At 43.0% G+C, this 15,229-nt stretch overlaps 1 protein-coding gene across 4 annotated transcripts in view; it reads right to left on the bottom strand.

Annotated features, from left to right (window-relative positions):
- The window catches only part of LOC126869903 (uncharacterized), a 64,709-nt gene that overhangs the window by 12,093 nt on the left and 37,387 nt on the right, over positions 1 to 15,229 (bottom strand). For all 4 annotated transcript variants that reach the window (XM_050627046.1, XM_050627048.1, XM_050627049.1 and 1 more), the window contains exon 2: positions 2,644 to 2,851. In XM_050627046.1, coding sequence (XP_050483003.1) covers positions 2,644 to 2,805 — 162 coding nt within the window. In that variant the 5' untranslated portion in view covers positions 2,806 to 2,851. The remainder of the gene's footprint in view (positions 1 to 2,643; positions 2,852 to 15,229) is intronic.

Raw genomic sequence — 15,229 nt, 5'->3', positions numbered from 1 at the left:
TATTCTGGATCTGGTTAAAGGGTCTCCTCGTACACTCGAACGTCTTATCACCGTTTGCCAGGAAATGAAAGTTGCTGGCTCAAGTTGGATCAATGCAGCCGGTGCAAAAACGTTATTTTTCGCCGAAACTCTCGGGTGGTCAGCTGGCGTTAATGAAACCGTTGATGAATTATTCAACGTGGATCCAAGCTGTTCTCGAATTTCACACGTTTCGGACTGTTTTAGAATTTTCGTTTATCAGCTACGACAAGAAACTATCGACTAGCTAGAATATTCGTCGCAGATTCGTCGACGTTGTCCCTGTTTCATAACACGAGTCAGCGAATAGAAGAGGGTGGTGGGATCATCGAAATGACACTGCGAATTCTTTCGAAAACGACGACTCGACAAAAGCTATGGCAAGCTTCTACGTCGTTCCATAGTCTCGTACGAACACCTTGGCAATTTTCTCGTTCGACTTTTCATCCCATTCCCTCTCGTCGCTGCGAACATCATTTTTTCGCCAGTTGCCACTTTTCACGCGTTCCTTTCGCCGGATGTTATCGACACACTTGAACACGTATCCCCTCTACGATCCAGTGGAACGAAAAAAGATCGCTCTCGGATGCGTTATTTTACATCTCACCGGATGTTGAAAAGTCTCGAGATTAATCAGCTGGAGAAAGTAATCGTAGATGCCTGTTTTCTCATTTTCTCATTTTCTCTCTCTCTCTCTCTCTCTCTCTCTCTCTCTCTCTCTCTCATCTGCCTGCCGTTTTATTTTTCCCTCCAATTTCCTGCATGTAAATGAGAAAACACGCGAAACGATCTTAAAAGCGTCGTAAGTACGTGGGCGAACGATGATTTCCTTCGATGGAACGCGCCCACATGCGGCATTAAACCCTCGTAGAATAACGCCTACCCTCTCGAGCGTGGACAGAGGCGCGCGTGTCGCGCGATTAAACGTTCACCCTTGTCACTGGCTGACGCGCACATATGCTTCATGTAAATTTAGAATTCCACGACAATGAGGACGTCACACTGCGATTCAGTCGGTCTTCTCAATTGGATATTAACGGAAACGAGATGGAGCCACGAGGTGTATCTCCAGTAGCTTCTTCTCGTGCTGATTCTTTAAAAGAAATACGGTAAGACCGCGGACGTTATCCGGTCTCGCTTTAACTGGCCACATTTTTTATCCAAATGAAAACAATTAACCAGCAGACCAAATAAACTCGCTTAATTGGAATCGACGGTCTATATATAGTAGCGGAACACTTATCACCCGGTGTTCTCGGAGATTTTTCCTCCATTATGTGGCGTGTTTGAACATCTTACAACGCTCTTCGATCAAATTTCTTCCTCCATTACCATCCACTGCTGTGCATCTCGAGGAACGTGAATTCCAACGTGCCTTGGCGAGAATAAGAAAACGCGAGTACAAAACCGAGCATAAGTTGGTAGAAATTATAGATGGAGGAACGCGAATGCGATCCGCGGGTAAAAAGCTCGTTGGACATCGCCACGTATTACGATCCGCATGGTTACACATAAATTCCCTCTTTTTCTTACCAGCGGCAGCCAGGAATTCCCGACGAACGACAGTGCACGACGGTCCTTTGCTCGAACGACCCAGTTTTACGAACTTGATGCCGCTGCCATAATGCAGCCGCGATTCGTGGCCGGAACTTCGTAACAATTTTCCGAGCGTAGAACAGTTTAGCTCGCCGCCTGCTCGATCCCAACGTCATGCGTGAAAACGATAGCGGGACCCTGCCACGCTAGTTTACCCGAATCGATTTTGTCGTTTGCTCGCCGGTTCTTTAGCTCCTATAACCTGCTAGCAAAATGCTAATTCCACGCGGCTGGTCCCTTGATCTTGTCTGTGTCTCGAGAAAGCCAATTTCGTGGTCCGCATTTATCTCGCCATCGAAGCTGTTTTCTTCACGTGTACCAGAGATCATTACTAATTAGTAGTCCCATTCCAGAAGCATTCTAGTTACTCGATTAGAATCAATGACCAAGGAATAACCAAGTTTCCCGGTTACGCCGCGCAGCTGCTTCGCTCAGGCACAGAAAATTAGCGATATTTTCTAGGGACTTGTATGTATTGCAATATCATTTAGCCTAACGATAATATAATGAACCACATGATATTCTAGTTTTACGATGTTGCTGCTGTATGATATTTTTACTTGCCATTTAAGAGGTCGTTAACTGTAACAGTCTTATGTAAAATATTGGACATCATACACACACACATACACACACGCGCGCGTATGTAATTTATATTCCGTAACTCATAGTCTGAAGAAACTTTAGCTAAGGTTCGTAGTACATTTTATACAAATCCGATTTGTCTTCGTTGAATCAAAACCGCAGTATGCTATACAGAGTGTACTGTATACGTCAACCTACTGTGTATGTATAATATTCTACTACTGGCTTGCTTTTCAAGCGGTCAGGAGTAAAATCGTTGACATTCCTTTAAATTATATCATCCGTGTTGGAAGTACTTTTGCTTCGATAAAAAAGGATTTATTCGTCGGCGAAGACAATAGAAGAAACAATTTTCACACTATCAATGTCCCTGTAACGGGACTAATAAAATGCAAAAGACTGAAATTCTAAAGCAAGTAGGTAACTCAGTAGGAAATAAAATACCTGTATCTTAACATTATCAGTCTTCACATAGTTCAGAGCCTTGCCAATGTTCAACCTGAACGTCTCTTCCGGCAAAGTGTGTTCCTCTCTTGGCTTGAAGCAATTCGAACAGAGTTCCTTCTTCCAGGCGTTCTGCACGAAGCGGTTGCATTGTGTGGACATCGTTGCTTCACTGCAGCGACAGCGAAAGTCCCGTTACATCATCACCCTGAAAGGAAAGAGGCGAAATAGTAATCGTCCAATTCTTAACCCGTCGCTATAGCATCGCCGGTGAACGGTGAGTTTCGTGCTGCACGTGTGCAACATCGCGCACGAGAGAACCGCTCCTCCTACACGACTGCACGTCGTGCTCTCCTCTAGGGAGACATTACTCCAGATATACACGGTGTCTCTGCTAGAAGACTGATTTAACTGCCGGAAGCGACTCAGACTTGGTTTCGTGAGCGAGAGATACCGAGTCGTTTGTTAGAAAATTAAGGAAAGGGACCAATAAAGAGGTCTAGAATTAACGGTTAATACCCAGAACTTGTGTCTCGTGAATGTAACAATTTCTTCGAAGTAAATTCTATACTATACAACTGGTTAAAATATTGTTAAAATATTTGTTGCAAATTTGTTAAAAATATTCTGCAAGAGAAATAAGAGGAACGATACTGAATTGACACAATGCAATTCTGAACGAGGTCTCGAGCATCTTATTTCCCCTTGCACGTTTCAAATCGTTGTTTTGTCTCTTGGAACGTATAGATTTGTACACCTGAACAATTTTATAGCCTCTCTATACCGCTTCCAACAACATCACGTCGAAGAGCCTATTCACAACAGGATGGTTGTAATTTGCTCGTGAACTGCTCACCAACCGCACTACGTAGACACGACACTGTCGTATTTTTCTACTGTGCTTTTATACGATAATTCTCTAAAAATTGGCAACTTTCAATTTATCTTCTCGATATGTTCCTAACAAATTACACAAAAATGATAATGGATAATCAGGATAATTAATGCGAGGTTGAAATTTGATTATTCCTACAAAACACAGCACGGTGCAGTACGATATAGCGGAGCTAGTAAATTTTGCGAGAGCACAGTCGAAACGCAATCTCGCGATGAACCTCGAGGGTAGGATAAAAAGATAATTAAACGTCTCCTTCTTTTTGCCGCATACGTTTACGGGAAAACTGTCCGTAGCGTTCGGTGAAGTTTAATGAAGGACGTGGCTATAAATTGCCCGATAAAACGATGCTTTATTGTTAACGCCGGTCCGTTGCAACAAAGTTTGATCAGGGAATGAGTTGAATAAATTATTCGGTCTTCGGAAGCACGGGGGTAATAGGAGTTTAATTCTGAATATTCCACGAGCTTCTTACACGCGATGCTTTATTTTACAGAAGATATAGCCCACCGGCTCTCGTTAACCATCCCTTTCAACCTCCGAAGCTTTTTCACAGCCTTTGTTTTTCTATCAAGCGAGATTGAAACGAGTTCAACACATACTGTGTTAAATAGCTGTCTGATAGCGAAATAATCGTCGCTTTCTGTGTAGAGTCACATCCTCCGATGTTTAACTCGTCGTATTGCTATACATATTTATTCTTTAAAATTGCCCTGTTATGGGATACGAGGCATTTTGATTTTTCTGTAGTATCGGGGAAAAAGGTCGTCGGTCTTTCAATTGTATAGTTTTGTGGAAAAGGTCTACGTGACCCTGGCAATGAGCGTCTGCGGAACACGTGCGTAGTGGGCCTAGGAAAAGACAAAGGGATGCTAAAACAGCCAGAATGTAAGTTGAGAAGTCGCAGTGTGTCAGTTGAGAAGTCGCAGTGTGAGTCGAGAAGTCAGAAAGTGTAAGTGGAGGAACCGGAGAGTATGAATCGGGAAGTTGAGAGCCGAGTATGATAATAAGACGTACGACGATATTGTAATCAATTTTTTGTATTGAGTATTACTTGCTAAACTAAACTTAACTCCAAATAAAACATCATTACTTGCCCTTACTCTAAGATCCATACAAGTTACCACATATTTTTAGGGGCTCGTTCAGGATCTAGAGCGGGAAAACACGGTGCGCGAGAAGACGACGACGACGATGAGATTAGCGTGATGGGGAGCGTTTAGACGTCAACGGTCCAGGAAATCGCGATCTCAATAATCAAGACGGCGGAATTCGGGTAACTCCAGTGATAAAACTACCAAGGCAAGACGAGCCTAAGCGCACAGTGTTAACGCTCATAGACCTAGAGGACTCGCTAGAGAAATTCAGCGAGTGAAATTAGCGCTGTATATCTGACGAGTATATCTGAGGGCAGATGTAATTGTCAGGTATGGCCGAGTGTAGCGTCGTGGAAAAAAAGGCCTGTGGCGACACTCGATAGCAAATACCACCACTCGACACTAACTAGTGTCGGACGACAGCAGCGCAGTGGTTAGCGCCTTAGGTTACGAACGTTCGGAACCCGGATTCGAATCCCGGCGACCGGACTCCGATTTTTCTTCCACGATTCAAAAATGAGAAGAAAAGCGGCCGTACCCAGCAGCGACATCTCAGCACCCTAAGCAGCTCACGGATACTACATTTCATTAGCGTTATAATAAGACAGGACCACTATGATTATATTGATGAAATTGATACGAAATTGAAAATGAAATGTCTATCGTATATACAAGATATTTAGTACAAATGTATACATCGTAGAGATCGCGAAAATATTTAATCCATTGTGTCGATAAACCCCAATATTCAGTGGGACAATCATTAACATTTATTATACGCTTAATAAGAGAACTTGATTAAAGTATCATTGAAACTAGCAGGTTCGAAGGGAGCGACGGTATCGTTGGAATCTTTAGTGAATAAAATCTATCGGCTTCGTTAATATCGCACGTTCCTGCCATCCGAGAGAACGGTTCCCACCGTGGACCTTAAAACGATAAGAAGTTTCCGTGGGAGGATGGTTTATCGTCTCAGCGAGAAAGCGTCGGAAGCTATGGTGTTGGTTAGTTTTCAAAAATTTCTCTCGCGATGGTCACGTCTTGGAATTTCTTTGGCCGGGCTTCGAACCAGAGCCGTTTGAAATTCACCAGATCCTACCAACTTCTTCGCGATTTTTATCCTTTCACGCCAACTTCCGTCTCGAAACTTTTTCAGGCGAATAACAAGTTCTTCTCTCGTGGGAAACCATAGGAAAAATGGAAAAACCCATCGCCATGTGCGAATGTAGACGAAGGAGCTGTTGCGTGAACTCTTTTGATTTAAAAATCTATTATTTATATAAAAGAGAAACGTTTCGTAATTCCAAGCGATTGGAAGAATATGAAATTGTCTTATAAATTTCTTTTCTCTGTCTTTCGAATAAATTTGCCAAGAATCACGATAAACGATAGCGAGATAAACATTTCAACGAATAGTATCTCCAATTTGCGTAATGAATTTTTATGATATATATCCGTTACTCTGATACATTTCCTCTACCGATTCATCTTTTATGTTATCGTTGCGTTTTCCTACGATGTGGCTATGAGCCAAGTTCTATACATCGTTTCGCTGCTCGATCTTCACCGTGTTTAATCAGCAAGGTGAATCGTTGGTCACGTTCGAAGCAATGGGAAAAGGTAGAGAGAAGGAAACTTAATCGATGTTCACGCCGACCACGAATCGCATGGTCGTTTGTCGTCGACCATTGTGCAACCAGGAAACACCGACTCGCGGAACTTGCATTTAACAAACGAATAAATTCATTCACCCTCGTTCAATAGAAATTTCTTACCGAATATTCTCGTTTTACGACCCTGTCCGTTTATTATTTTGCCTCGAATCGAAACACGTTGATCCGCTTTGGTCGCACAAATCGAGCGTACCGTGTTTCTTCGTTTTTCCTTCAATTCGTTCGAACGATTCCATCGACGAGGAGGGTTCGACAACGATGATAGGGATCCTTTCCTCGAGAACATCTTCCCAGGCGATGGGGCGTCACGATCGTGCGAGTCTCGAGGTATCGCTGGCAAATGTCGAGGGTCGGCCAATACGATAGCAACGGATAAAAGCGGGACCGGAAGCGGGGCAATTATTCAGTCGAGCGACCAGCTCGGGTCAATTGTCCTGATTGTGTTCACGGTGGCCGCTGTCGACAGGAAAGCATACTCTCGCCCGGATTAACCTTGTCGATGCTATATTTCCTTGCGTACAGTGTCGTTCATAATTAATGCGACTGCAATGTAGCCTCGTATAACATTGTAACGTAACGATTTGTATAACGTGACGAAAAATTGGCGGCCGTATTCATGGATAAATCTTTCTGTAAAGTACGTACAATTTTTATCCTTTCTTTTGCAAAAGAAAGATTCGTGAAATTATACGTGACGAAAAATCGCATTCTAGCTAAATTAGCGGTTGCTTGTTAATCTCTCGATTTATTCACTATACCAGCGTTCATTCCAAAGAACAACGATTCCTCGTAGTTGCAGATTCTCTTCGATCTTGAACGCTCGTCCGAATCCCGACGATCTTAGCTCCTAGCCTTCTCGACGTCCATCAATCCGAAAGTAACTGCAGCTACCGCTACTCACCGCTACTCTAATAGCAGGGACGACTTCGTTGGCAGAAAAAGAGAAATCAAGGTCGGCTTCTATGATCGACCAACTATCATTACGTCACAGGTTTCGTGGTACAGCGTGTTTTACCCGGACGAGTTCTCGGGCGCCGGAATCCGCCATGAATTCCTCAAACAGGTTCCCACGACCAGTCTAATCCCGAAGGATGAACGATCGAGCGCGTAAACGCGCGCGACACGACCCGTCAAGGACAAAGAACCGTAGTGACACCGCGGTGCCGCATTAACATGCACGAGAGCTGCAAGCAGACCCAGGCCAGGAATAAAGTACCGTTTCCAATCTCGATGATCCGTTACATCCCCTGCGTTCCATCCGCGCGCTGGAATCCCGTCCATCGAGGACTTCTTCGCGGGGAGAGGACGTTCCAACGAACGTCTTCGTTAAACTTCGTTTCCGGACCGATGCGACCACCTGAGAACTTTAACGGCTTTGCTACTTTGGCGACAGATAATCTGCGGATTAATCTTTCGTTGTTTGAAGGCTACTGGCATGAAGTAGCTTAATTGTTTTAACTAAATTCGAAATTGCCTTTGCGTTATTAAATTTCAAAAAGTTTGTGTAGCTGCCGATTTCCTAAGGGTCGCCTGAATAACTGTCCTCGGTTAGATCGATTAAATTTCAAAAATTTCACGATCGTTTAATAAAAATCGATAATCGGAATAGTTCCGTGTTTGTTTGTCTTCGTTAAATTCTAGGAAATGTCTGTTTTGTAACAACCTATATAATTATCCGAGTACACGCAGAGACAGGAAATGTATTATTAATGTGGCAATTAATTAAAGAAAGTGAGACACAACGTTTTGATGTGAAATACAGGTGAAATCCTATTTAATTTATACTTTTAAACGTACACGTTAAACACGAATAACGATCATACCTAGTACGATAAAATATTCTATCTGCGTTTCAACTGTTAATTCAGGAATATCTGTCTTGGTCGATGATACATAGGATGTTATAAACTGGTAAAACCATGTGAATATCGTTCAAGACAAATAAACTAGAGTATTTCTACGTTCTTAAAAATCACGTAGGACGTTACAGCATCGTTTAAAAGGAAAGAAACGTATCGGTCTCGAAATATTTCAAAATATCACGAGAAATGAGAAAAGCGGTAGATAAATCGTTTTACCTGAACAGAATACCGTAAGGGGAATATTTTCAGAAGAAATTTTATTTCAAAATATGTCGGAAAAAATTGTAAACAGGAGATTTTACCTAAAGAAATGTAATATACGAAAGATATTTCAAAAAGAATTTTTATTCAAGATAGAATGAACACCAGTGATTTATACGACAGTTTCTGTTAAATATTCCAAAGCCATTCGTTCCATCGTGGGCTCGATTTCGAAAACGCCCCATCGGCTGCAGATTAAATCAAGCTCAAAAATAGAATGTAAACGAAGAAAAGAGCCGAGATATAACAACCTTAGGCACCTAAATCCCTGGGAAATATTTAGTGACGGTAGAAATATCGACGCTGAAACCGAGGACGATAACTTATCCACGACACGGAGGCTGCGGTATGCCTGGCGTGCTCGGAAAGTCGTAACAACCTCGCTCAATCAATTTCAAGGAAATTTTTGCTCCATTTCTCCGTAGCAGTCTCGTGGATGCCGCCGCATCTGCCGAGGCCTCGAAGAAAAATTAAAGGTGACGGGGACAGGTTACGCGTTCCTGACCAACACGACCAGGATTATCTTCCTGCTGAACGATCAGCTAGAACGGTTCCGTTGCCGCGAAACAGGCCTGTCAATTGCAGCGAATTAATGACGCATGCACGAGCCTGCGTTCGACCGTGTTTCTCTCAAGATCACGTTCAAGACCGAGACGCGTTCCATCGGCGTTCTTGGATCCTGTCTTGGCGACCCAATCGCTCGAATCACATGGACGCGCGAACAACAATCCGCTTTTTCTACTTGATGAAATAACACGGATTTTTATGATATCCTGGCCAACGTTGCTTCTCGCTAGAGATCGCTGCGCTTCGGAGTACTTTTGATTTAACAGCGAAATCAGGTTTAAGAAAGCATAGAGCGAATTTCAAAATCCTGTAATTTATAGCTCAATTAATTAAGAGCGTATAATTTAATTGTGCAGTTGTTTTCGAATTTTTGGTGTCTCTGTCTTGCGTTAGTTTCGAGTTTCAAGTAGTAAGTTTCAGATAATAAATCAAATAATCTTGCAGACTTCCTCTAGAAAGAGGAAGAAGAGGTAAAATGGAAACTCGTAGAGTAGGATGACGAATAAGAGAAAGTAGAGAGAACGGATGGCGGGACCTTTGGAACGTAGGAAACCGAAGGAATCTTTCACGAGGCCTCGTATAACGAGACCTCTCACGGCGTGGCCCGTAAACAGGTTCGTGAATCGATCTCTTCACGGACTCTATCCTCGCCAGTTGAACGGGTCGTCGACCCTCTCGTGCCAAAATCATTTCAAATTCTTGGCGCGCTACATGCGCCTCGATGAAACTCGGTCTCGTTCATTGCCACGCTGCCAACTATAGAACAATGACAGACAGAGACGAAGCACGAATTTGCAAACAAAAACCTCTATCGTCATCCTCGCCTCGTATATCTATTATGCATGAAGAACAGCGAATTCTTTCGATCAGTTCGCGATTGGTCGCCTTTCACTCTAACACCCTCTCCGACTCTCGGTGCGCTCGATGCTGATCGGATTTTACGAAAGTATTATTCAAAACCTCTGAATGTTTCTACTTGCCTATTGTATTTGAGTTAGTATCGCGTTACACGGTAGTATCTATCATACGGCGAGTGGGACGAAATCGATGAAGGAGATTAAAGCGATTCTTCTCGAACACGCTCCGAGCTTCTTATTGTTAACGAATGATAATGATACGCTGAATGATAATCAGTATTGGCAAAGAACATCGTTGGAATGTGACACGTCCATCTTTCTTGGCTTCGAGGCTTCATCGGAATTACGCGCGTCACAATTAAACGACGTAAACACAGGAATTTTCAATCAAAAATTTGTGTTCAACGGCCTCGTATCTCGATGCTATTCAAGGAAATCGCGAAAAGGAGCGACTGCAACGAGGGCAAAATGTTAAATACCACGGGTGGATCGAGTCGGATGCACGTCAATAAGCAGATACAGCTATCTCTCGTTTGTAAAACTTCACGCTTCCGTACTTTGACCGGAGCATGATTTACGAAGCAGTTCCTCTCTTTGATGTTTAGGGACGACGCTGTTCGTTCGTTGCACGACCGCTCCACGGGCCAACCACGACGCGGCCACCGGACTCTCTTTTCTTCGTCGCGGCCACAAAGTCAGAAAGGCAGACCTTGCCGAGACATTCCATAAAGATGACGCGGCCCAAGAACAGCCGAGGAAACAAACTCGATCCACGCCGTCGTATTGTTTCGAACCATGTTTTCTGTTCTGTATCCTACAAAAATGATCAGTCCTGTAATCAACATAATAAGCAGCTTCCCTGCCTGACAACTTATTAAAAGACAACGTATCGTTAACACAACGTTTTATTTACGTTACGTTACGTTAATTTAATTTTTCGAATGCTGTGTTTCAACGTTGTAATTATGAAAGGAAATTCCAAGGTTTAATACGTTCTACCTCGTTATTTCCGATAATGACGAAACGAACCAGCATCCAACAAGTTGTTTACAGTCTACAGTGTATAATCGTCGATTTTGTTCTACAAACAATACGTATATTCGTGAAAACGCACGATGGTAAGCTTGATTTTCGAGGAGAGCGGCGAACGTTCATGAAATTCGCGTAAGAGAAGAAACGCGTGGAAAGCAAGCTAGGCGATCAATTTTGCGGAACGACGAAACAGGCGTCGAGAATCCGTGGTTCGTGGGAGTCGCACCCAAACAGTGTTTCCCTTCTCACGACAATAAGGGAACGCACGGCGGCACACCGAGACAAAACAAATTATTATTCGCGCCATCGACTAACAGCTGCCAACGTTAATGCGTGACAATGGAGAATAAATCGACATCATAAACCGTTAGAAAGAGGTTTCGATTCGCCTACGAATAGATTAATCGTGAAAACATGGTTTATAGATCTATCGTGGAACTGTAAGCTACGCGAGCCGTTAATTTAAAAGCGTTAATTCCTAGCCAAGGTTTCAGATCGCGCGTCTCGGCGTAAGAGTGGAAACAGTGACCCAAATAATATATCAAAGTTATAAGAGGCATCTCGCTTAGGTTAATAGAAAACAGCGTACGACGTTTTACGATGATACATATTTGTTAAGCGTTCGAGCGCGAGAGGAATAGGCCGCAAGTACAGTTACCTGCGCGAGTCGTCATTAGCACGAAAGGATCAAGTGTTAACGTTCCATTAATTACGAAGCGCTCCGGAAAGAAACTTTCGAGTTAGTACGAGTCTGGAAATTCTCCTCGCCGTAATTATTATGAGCCTGCCCCGTCGGTTAATATTAAATTCGCTGGTGTTTAACTCCATCATTCTCTCTATCATGCACGAATCGTTAACGAAACAAAAGCGATAATTTTCTAATATACCCCGAGAGCAACAGTCGAGCGTCGTGTATTAAAAATCTGACAAAAACTTTACCTTAACCCGGTCGATAATTCATATTAATTTTCTACAACACCGGAAGAAGCAATTTCTCAAAGTCCGCGCGTGACACTAAAATGCATTGAAGAAAGTTCATTTATCCTCGTAGTACCCTCAAGGCGACCGAAATTCTACGAATGCTCAGATCGATTCTTCTGTCGCTTTGCTCGATCCCGGACATAAATATCGTCGGACTATAATGTCGCAACGTTTGGGAATTGGTAAGCAAAACATGCAGCAACCGAGAGAACACACAGAGAAGGAGATTCTTGGGCAAAAGCCACCGAGACTGGTGCCTGGTGGCGCGCAGGCTGATTAAAAGAGCGAGATACCGTGTTTCCCGCGAACCAGTCCCTTCTGGAAACTTATTAGCCATTTCGGATTGGCCGCGGTTCCACGAGATCTGCCGGTGATCTTGAAGCTCGAACGGATTTATCGCGCGGCTATGGCGCCGTTCCTACGGGAATAAGAAACGACGAAGATTTATTCGGCCCCGGGTCGAGACGAAAAAAAACATTCCAGCGTTCCTCGAATCGAGGCGGACCAAAGAGTTCCCTCGTGGAACGTCGAATGTTACCTGTTTAGAATCGGAGATTCCAGAGTCTACGAGCGAGATCATCTGCTATTTTTTAGAGATTCGATATTTAGTTTATATAGCACTCGAGTATTTTACAAGCCTCGACATGCCGAATATGTCGAAAACTTAACTCTTGAAACTAGCAGTTGAATCGATCACACGGACGTCGTGCTTTGAGCTTTGCGTTTTGCGCTCTTTAGACTTGGAGCACCGAACTTTCCATAGCACGACTTTCGGACGTCGTATTTATACCGAAGTGTTGCATTTATCAAAGATTTAACGTTAAGAAACAAGTTTCTATCGATTCGCTTTATATCCGGCTGCACGAATTACGCGAAAGCTTTAAAACACTAGCAGCTCTGCTCGATGAAGGATATTCGGCCCGGCGATACCCTTTTGTTGTGCCGTGAATAAAAACCGAGAAACCTTGGCACGCTTGAATGGTCAATTAATCGCGGAATTAAAACGTCGTTGTTTCGTCGGTGAATTCGAATCTGAGATGGAGAAGAAAGGAAAAAAATAGCTTGGGGGAATAATTGTGTCGATCCGGAACAAAAGGTTCGCTCGTTTGTGCTAGTTTGCAATCGGAAATCGCCAAAAATTTGCAAAAACGTGAAATCAACGATCGAATGCGGTAAAAATACGACAGGAGAAGCGGTTACCTGTATGCGAATAAGAAGGGGAGGGGGAATTATATCGACGATCAATTGGTTCCATGTATTCGAACTCGTACCCGATAAAATTAAAATACAAACGCGTGGAACTTTCGTCCGGGCTCGATTGATTACGCCCGATTAATTACCGGATACGTGCAGCGCTGACCCCGAGTTTTTAGTTAAAAAATATCTGGCGATGAGAATGAAACAGCGGATCGACGCAAAACACAGAGAATTATCTTCCATCGTAACCAATTAACGAGGTTGCTTCCCTTATCGAGCTGTCCAACGCGATCTCACCTCGTCGTAGAAACAAAGAACATCGCAATGCGTTTCACTCTAAATTTACGATACCACATGCGGCTTAGAAACACGGATTAGAATGTTTTATCATTAGACCGAGGCTTTTTATGCGTTTATGGAAAATACGATGATACGAAAATTCGCAGAATACGCATAAAATTTCCACAATGATATGTAAATCAACGAATTGCATCGCATCGATATACGATTGATTCAATGTTTCCTATAACTCTTGGAAAATATTTTTTGCAAATATTTTCTGCATATTCAGAGTCGTTATTTTGCACGAATACACAATTCCGGCCAATTAATCGTTTCCCTGATATTCGGAATTAAATATCACACCTGCACGAAATTATCGGGTGTTCTAACAATTATAGACGAGAGTGTATCTGTAGGAACGATCGAATTCTCGTGCATGATGAGCGGATGATGAACATAACAGATTTTTATGATAGGATATCTATAGGGAGTAATTCGAAGAATTCACGTGGATATTCGGTATGCCTGGCGCTACGCGGAAATTAGATTGCACGTGGCAAGAATGTGTAGCGTATGCGTGAGACCTGTGACCCTTTGCCTTTACACAATTTATATCATATTCAATGCACTTCCGCGATTAGAATCAAAAGTCTTCGAATTTAGTAGCCAGTATATTTAAATTTTACGCTATTCATGAATGTATAATATATTGGAAAATATAAGAAGAAAGTATCTGTAAAATACAAAGGCGAAGAAGAAACGAGTGGACCAGAAAGCTTAATTATACCCGTAAGAGCATGAATTTGCATAAACATTGCTAATCTAGCGATTAGAATTAAAGCAAGGTACTCTAATTACAAGAAACTGCACGAACGTACTCTGTATCTATTTAAGTGTGACAATCCTCTCTCGCTGCGAAACGAGGTGGAAACAGCTTCGAGGATCGAAAGTGGCCTTTGTTGGCTTTCAGACTCTCAACGATCCATGAACGAGTCGCGCGGCTCGCGATCGTTCCCGCAGCTGGCTGCTTTCAAGGAAAGCGCTGCTCGCGCTGCAGCATCGCGATACACGATCTAGGGAACAGATAAGTAGTCGCACGCGCGTAAGAGGATTCGCCGTTTGCAATTCGCTGCTATGTGTCGTTGGCTACGTTTGACTTTCGTTAGTAACCGCGCGTTACGACGACGAGATAACGTACGCGCTTAAACAAACGCGGGACACTGCTCTTCGCGGTGTCGCAGGCTCTACGTTTTCGCGATAGGGCACGCAAAACTTTCTCGGGATGAAAAATGGACCCAAGTTCGAAAGCCAGACACCCGCGCCTTTCCCGGAAATCAACTTGTATATTGTGTACATAGAGCCACTTTCAGCTTGCACAAGTTAAATCTATTTAAGTCGCTCGGGTTTCTCAAATGTTAGATTAAGCTCGGGACCGTTTAAATTTTAGTAATTGTATGAGGGAAGAATTATCGGTCATCGTACGAAAAATACACGAGTATATTTAATAGAAATTAAATTTATATGCAGTGGCTATGAGAAAGTATTACAAGTATTTCGATAACAAAATCGTAATGAAGTTGGCAATCGTTTGAATACAAACAACTTGAAGTCGGATTGATCAAAGTAAACGAGTGTTACGAAGTTTCAAGGATATTTCAAGTAAGTAACAGGTTGAAGCTTGTAAAATGTGAACTGTTCAAATTCCTGTAAGTTGACTGATCTAGACGAGGTTGTAGAACCTGACTTCCTACTTGAAACGTGCGACGCAATTTTTCAACCGGTTAACGCGATGGGGAATTGTTATCCGAATTACGGGTTGACCGATATCGTCATTCGTAATTGCACGGACATGCCGCCGCTTGTCCGCTGATTACAGAATCAC

Source organism: Bombus huntii, chromosome 10, assembly GCF_024542735.1.
Source record: "Bombus huntii isolate Logan2020A chromosome 10, iyBomHunt1.1, whole genome shotgun sequence".
Classification (NCBI taxonomy): Eukaryota; Metazoa; Arthropoda; class Insecta; order Hymenoptera; family Apidae; genus Bombus; species Bombus huntii.
The sequence above is the reverse complement of the archived record's forward strand: the minus strand, read 5'-3'. Positions and strand labels throughout refer to the sequence as shown.